Below are 7,271 nucleotides of genomic sequence, written 5' to 3'. Positions count from 1 at the left end.
TGGTGGAGCATAATTAACCAAGGAATCACCCACGTCACACTATGGTTTGAGGTAAGTCTTAGATTGATCATCCATCTGCTCTTTGTGGGTTATTTCCGGCTTAAAACCCTTTTAAATTAAAACAGTGAAAGTTTTGGGCATCTCATGTAACTGGGGAAATTCAATGCTTAGTTGACTGCACAGCTTCAATTCGTCACTTTGGATTAGACCCTCGACTTTAATTATACAATCAGAAAGGCATTATTAGTTTTTTTTTTTTTTTTTCCCCGCTTCAAGAAAGGCATTATTAGTTGCTTAATTAATTTTTTCTTACTAGCAATGCCAAACGCTACCTAATTGACTTGGGAATCTTACCTGTTGTAACTTCTTTATGGGATAAATTTCATCCCAACTAAAAACCGTGCTACAAGTCCCAAATAACCATCACTTATTTTACGTAATAAAACCAAGGGAGTGGTTTAAGGGATTGTACGGTAATGACTGAATGGCTTATTGCTTTACATCTTAGTAGATAAAAGAATTAAACAACAAAATATTTGGGGGCTACGGTAACTTGGTAACCAACCAAACTTCAGCTTCACTGAAAGATGAAACAATAAGTCATTCAGTTCACCTATTTCAGCTGTTTTCAAACAGGACCCACGTATTTGTCTGAAATCCCAGGAGAGGAGAGGAGAGGAGAGGAGAGATACAAGTGCTTTGCCCAAGGTCTCCAGACAAAAGGAAGGGAAAGTTTGGTCAATTTGCAAAACATTTCAACAACGAGAATATGCTGAAGGAATAAGGCCAGCCATCCGATTGAAAAGCTGGCTCTAAACCCTTCAAAAGTACATTTGCTTGCAAAGAAAAGAATGGTTTCTTTTGGAAGAGAAGGATTAGTTTTGCTTCCTCAGACCTTCGTTTCTGTCAGCTTTCTCTATTTACTATAACTTTCTTCTCTCTTTCGGCTTTGGGTTCCCTTATCATCCAAGCAAGTTAGGAAAAGTCTAGTTTGAGCAACTCACATCCAGTCAAAGCCAGTAAGCCACCAACCACTAAACTATATGCTGGAGCCATGCCATTGGATGGGCTTTGGTACTACCCACTGAACCTCGCAATGGTGGGCCCACAGATGATGGACGTCCGGATTTGAAAACCCTTGGTCTGGAGCCCGTGAAACCAGTCATAGGCCCACGTGTAATGCAAAGAAAAAAAGGAGAGAGAGAGAGAGAGAACAAGTGGTGAAAGAGAGACAGACAAGTGATCTATCTGAACAAAAGCGGGCATCTTGGGTCTGAGTGTGGGGTCCCATATCACGCAAGTCTCTTCCATCTGCAGAATAAATTGGATCACAACATAAGTTTTATTCTGAGTCTCAAAACCCTAAACTGCACTGGACATATGGCCTGTTTGGTAGAGCCCAGATCATCATTCAGGTTCGCCTATGCCCCGAGACCTATCCCAAATGGAAATGGAAATCTCTTTACAAAAGAAGACAAGACATGATTAACTAAAGGTTCCAACCATATCAAGAATCTGGTACCAACCAATTCTTCTGATGCAGCATTGAAGGCCGGAAGCTGTCTTCTTACACGAGACTGATGTCAATGAATAATTCTCTTATGAAGTGGCTCTTAGCTGGGGGAAGGGAAACCCTTCTGATATCAGATAGCAACCTACTTAGTATCTATAACCTTTTCTGTATTTTCATATGTCCCATCTGATTCCAATCCACTGGTGAGAAGTCTCATTGTGCGAGGTCCCACACATAAAATTGTGCCCCCACCCCAAAATAAAAATAAAATTAAAATAAAGAAAAGATAGTACAGTTCCTCTCTCAGTCTCGTACAATGCCTATCTCAACCTGGAATAACCTTCTCCAAAGCAAACGTGTTGAAGAAAATGGAAACCCTAATCCATGGTCTTTATCTGCAGAGAGGGAGAGAATGGATGGACCCGAGTGTCTAAGGCTATTGCTTTTCTATCTTCTCTTCTCTTTTAGTACAAGGGCTTGTCTGGATTTTCTCATTAGACACTGATCTCAATTTTTGTTTCCTCTCTGTTTCTCTATCCAAATTAAAGGAGACAACCCATTAATAGACAAGCATATCTTCCTTGTACAAGATAAAGTGGAAGTGGAGGGTCCAAACAAAATAAGAATCCTGTAACTTGGCAATCAAAGTTATCCTCATTTCTCACTACCTTTAGAGCAGGTCATCAATTGAGGCAAGCAACCAAAGTATCAGTGTTTTAAAACCTGACCTGAGCTGGAGGTTAAATTAAAATGTTACTACAAAACAACAAAACGACCAACTGAACGGGTCAGACGGATCAATATCAACAATTTAACTGTTGACTGAATAAATAACTAATAACTTAGAGGCTTTACTTCTATAATTTAATGAAATTTGCAGTCACAATGTATCAATGTTTTCTCACAATAACCGTTTTAATTTGCAATATATTTTATATACCTGTTAGAGAAGAAAAACCTATATAGCATTTATTAAAAAAAAAAGAAAAACCTATATATAAAGACCTTGCCTAACACCTTAAGCTTTTAAATTGAATAGTCCATGCCCCCATTATAATTAGGCTAAATTGCTGAAACCCTCCCATGAAGTTTTTGACCGTTGCTGAAACTTCTCCTGAACTATATTAATTGCAATCACCTCCCCTGAGCTATCTAATACAGTTTCAAGTAGACCCCCCTCTGATAGAATCTTCTTAAAAAAGGCATTAAAATGTCCAAAATACTTGTGTAGTTACTATAGGAGTTGGTTTCTATGGAAAAAAAAAAGTAATACAAACTTTACTATTGCAGCTTTACCTTCCAGTGATTGATATGAAGGGCAAATTTGAAAAAATAAATCAAGTTCAGTGAAGAGAAATTTTGGAAGATGAATGTTTTTGTTAAAAGTAACAGCATGAGTATTTTGGACATTTTCATGCATTTTCTTAGAAGATTTTACTAGAGGGGGTCTACTTGTAACTATGCCAGAAAGTTCAGGAGAGGTGATTGCAATTACCAAGTTTTAGGGGAGGTTTCAACAACAATCAGAAACTTAAGGGGAGATTTCAAAAATTTACCCTTATAATTAATTAAGTTTCAGCACAAGCCATGGTATAAATGGGCCTGTATTCAGCACAAGCCCAATGGACTTTTGCATGAAGGGACATTCTATGACAACTAGGGGTGTCAATGGACTGGTTTTGGGTTGGACCAAATTCAAATCAAAATCAATTTGAACAGATTGGACAGACCAAAAAGACATTGAATTGGACCAGTCCAGACTTTTGAGGTCCAAAATATTTATTGGTTTGGATTGGACCTGATCCATTGGATCAGATTGAACCAATATTAAGTCCATTGATAAAATATAAGAATACAGGTGTCCATGGACCAAGTTTGAATTGCAATAAAATCTAAATTAAAAACCGAACAGATTAGACAGTCCAGACATTGAATTGGACTGGTCCAAAATGGTTCAAACTTCAAGGTATTCATTGGATTGAATTGGACTAAGTCAAATGGACTCATAATGGACCGGATCAAATTGGACCAAATCTAGTGGAATTGACACCCCCAATGGAAAAGGACAGAAGGAGGGGCCCTTGGTTTCCATACAGGCCTTTCCTGGTCAAGTCTCCCGATGCCACAGTCCACATTCCTAATTCCATTAATTAACTGTTACCCCCATTTCTGCATTCCTAATTCTTCCATCATCTTCAATGCGACAGAGATAAAGGAATCTTCAACTTGGCTAAATAGAACTTTGACTATGAGGAAAGTTTTCAACGATTCATGCATGTTAATTAATTTGTTCTTCCTGACATTACAAGATGGAAGAAGAGATTAAAGATAAAGAGAAAAAAAAATAAAAATAAACAAGTGAGACGAGAAAACCTTAAAATTTTGATGGTGGTAATATCAGTACACTTGGTCTGGTCGGTGTAATGGGGACACGTGCTTGCAATTTGAGAATGGCCCCCTCTCCCAACTAAGCTACCCTAACCACAACCATTCCCAGTACTACCCACAACTTCCTCCCTTTGGCAAGATTCCAATTCCATCATCTCTTAACTTCATGGGTATGCATGCATGAGTCATATATACATGTCACCGTCATCATCATCATCATCAGTTAATGAAATGAGCTAGGTCTTAACCAAGCTAAGAATATGATTCTTCATTCATCATGATAGACCATATATCTTAATTTAATTACCATGTATTTGGCAACTAAAATGAATCATACGGCCCCAAAAGCGTCTGGCCAATCACCCACTGAAATCCAACGGTCCTTGGGCAAATTACTAAAGTAGTACTGCATTTACGTGAGCCCATGTAGTCTCTCTCTTGGTTTTCGATTCTATAAATAGACAGACTCAGAGGCTTCTCTTGAATCAGAGCTACTTAATTAGCTTCTGATCAAAAGAAAGGAATCAGATCGAGCTACTAAGAAGAGCTCTTTCAGCCCCATTTTGTTTGTTTGTTTGTTTGCTCGGATTCAACTTACATGGCTCCTGCACCCAATATTAATCCTCCGATCAACGTTGGCCACATAGATGATGTGCAAGAGCTGCGAAAGATTAAACCAATAACAGTTCCAGAAAGGTACGTCCGCGACATGGCTCAGCGGCCAACGCTAGCCACCTCCTCCCCTTGTTCTTCTTCAGCCATGAGCATTCCAGTTATCGATCTTTCGGAGCTTGTTGAAGGTGGCGAAGATGAAGTGCAGAGAGAAGTACTGAAGCTCGCTTCCTCCTGCGAGGAGTGGGGCTTCTTTCAGGTAAAATGCGACTAACATCTTACTTATTCCATGTATTTGAAACAGCTTCTGTTGCTTAACAAATGCTAAATTGTACTTCTCTAGGTTATAAACCATGGGATTGATAAGGAGCTGCTGGAGAGTATTGAGAAGGTGACAACAGAATTCTTCATGCTATCACTGGAGGAGAAACAGAAGTATCCAATGGCGCCGGGGACCATCCAGGGATATGGGCATGCATTTGTGTTCTCAGAGGATCAGAAGCTGGATTGGTGCAACATGTTGGCTCTTGGGGTTGAGCCCCACTGCATAAGAAACCCAAAACTATGGCCAACAAACCCACCTGAGTTCAGGTAATGCTTCTGCTGCATGCTAGGATATGATCCATCAGTTCTATCGTTGGTTACAGACTTACAGCAGAACTTCTGCATTGTTGTTCTAAAGCCTAGTTTTGGTTGCAGAGAGACTCTTGAGACATACTCAACGAGTATAAGGAAGTTTTGTCAGACTCTACTGAGATTCATAGCCTTGAGCCTTGGCCTGAACCAAGACAGATTCAATGAGATGTTTGGGGTGACTGTGCAAGCGGTGAGGATGAACTACTACCCACCATGCTCGAGGCCCGACCTGGTGTTGGGTCTGAGCCCCCACTCGGATGGAAGCGCCCTGACTGTGTTGCAGCAGGGAGCAGCTGGTAGCTCAGTCGGGCTTCAAATCCTCAAGGACAACATCTGGGTTCCTGTTCAGCCGCTGGAAAATGCTTTTGTCATCAACATTGGTGACACCATAGAAGTAAAAACAACTTCCCCTCAAGTACTTAATTTGTTCAGCTCCATGGACCGATTTCATGTGAAGGTCCATCTGATGGGTTTCTGATTGTGATGACCATACAGGTTCTTACGAATGGGAAATACAAGAGCGTCGAACACAGAGCTGTGACACACAAGGAGAAGGATCGCCTCTCGATTGTAACATTCTACGCACCAAGCTATGAAATCGAGCTTGGCCCTTTGCCTGAATTGGTGGACGAAAACCATCCTTGCATGTACAGAAGATACAACCATGGAGAATACAGTCGCCACTACGTCACCAACAAGCTGCAGGGCAAGAAAACTCTGGATTTCGCCAAGATTCAGACCCAGGTCTCAACCAATTAAGACCCCACATCCCCCATTAGAACTGTGTATGGAGGTATTAGATACTAGCTGCTTCATTATAGGAATTTAATTTGTCTATAGACCTTGTGAATAGAGAAAAGCAAAGAAGAGGTTCTGAACTTTCAGAGATTGAATGAACTAAATATTTGATGTTAGTCTCTCTTGTACATGTCACCAATCAATGGACAATCGTTGGGTCTTGTTTGTATAAAATTTTCTCCTGTTGGGCATGATTTTGATGTTACTGCTATGGATCGAGATTCTGTAAAAGAATGTGAACACAAGGAGAAGTCACTTCTTGTCTTTGACTATTCGTCATTGAGATCGATCTATTCTCCACCATATCAGAAATCTTTCCCCTAAAATCAATATTGAAGGACAAAATGACTGGTCTTCCAATGTTCATGGGGGATGGAGCCTTTCAATTTCTCAGTAGAGGGGGAAAAAATATAAAGAAGACCCAAGAATCATGTTCAGAGTTCAGACCTAGCAGTTTTTACTGGCTTGAAAGGATTGATTTGTAAAGCAGAATTGAGTTGGGCCCCGGATGATTCTAGGTGAAATGGCATTGAACATGTAACAACTAGATTAGAAAACAAAATTCAAACTTACCTGACCTTTGATGAGAAATTATTATTCTCTGTTGAGTCAAAGATGCTCAGGCCTACCACAAGCTTCATCAGTTGAACTGAGTTGCTAGTGAGTAAAAAGAAAGGACGACCCCCACCCCCCAAAAAGAGAGAAGAAATCAAAAACAAAAAACATGAAGGGTGACCAAAATCTAAACAGGAAAAAGGTGACCCAACTCAGAGAGTACCAACAAGGCCTGGATCGCCCACCAAGGAGAAGCACTTACTACAGACACCCATTTAAAACCGGATCGAACAAGAACCGTTTTGGGTTTGGTTCTCGGGTCAAATAGTCTAACATTCCAGTCTGAATGGACAGCCCGTTTTAACAAAAATAAAATAAAAAATTATAAAAAACAAAAGTAGCTAAAAACCGTTGTCTGAGTCAGCGGTTCATTGACCAAATAAAAATTTTTTGGTCAAAATGCAGTTTTAGGGTGAAATGGAACTGGCTAGGTGATTTGTCCCATCCAATTTGGTTTTGAAAACACTGAGCATAGGCCCACTCATGGCTTGTACCTAAATTAGGCTGTGCTCGCACCGTTACTCATTCATGCATTGGGAATATCTCTATGTTTTTTTCATAGGAGATATTCCCAATATAAAGCTGCAAGGGACTGTGAGAACACCGTACTCACAACACCACGTTGCAGCGATGGAACAGGTGATGTTTCTTTGTTTACTTCTCAATTTTCTCTCATTTTTTTTTCACTGTGCATATCCCACTATTGAAT

The 7,271-nt window shown here is 40.0% G+C and overlaps 1 protein-coding gene across 1 annotated transcript; it reads left to right on the top strand.

Annotated features, from left to right (window-relative positions):
- Positions 1 to 4,388: 4,388 nt before the first annotated feature.
- LOC148861590 (protein LATERAL BRANCHING OXIDOREDUCTASE 1-like) lies at positions 4,389 to 6,063 on the top strand. The gene is made up of 4 exons (XM_088941473.1): positions 4,389 to 4,772; positions 4,857 to 5,104; positions 5,213 to 5,543; positions 5,645 to 6,063. The coding sequence occupies exons 1-4, from the start codon at positions 4,500 to 4,502 to the stop codon at positions 5,906 to 5,908; spliced, it is 1,116 nt and encodes a 371-aa protein (XP_088797599.1). The 5' UTR covers positions 4,389 to 4,499; the 3' UTR covers positions 5,909 to 6,063.
- The last annotated feature ends 1,208 nt before the right edge of the window (positions 6,064 to 7,271 follow it).

Source organism: Nelumbo lutea, chromosome 4 (assembly GCF_056320005.1).
Source record: "Nelumbo lutea isolate HS-2025 chromosome 4, American lotus-T2T, whole genome shotgun sequence".
In the NCBI taxonomy this organism is placed as follows: domain Eukaryota; kingdom Viridiplantae; phylum Streptophyta; class Magnoliopsida; order Proteales; family Nelumbonaceae; genus Nelumbo; species Nelumbo lutea.
The sequence above is the reverse complement of the archived record's forward strand: the minus strand, read 5'-3'. Positions and strand labels throughout refer to the sequence as shown.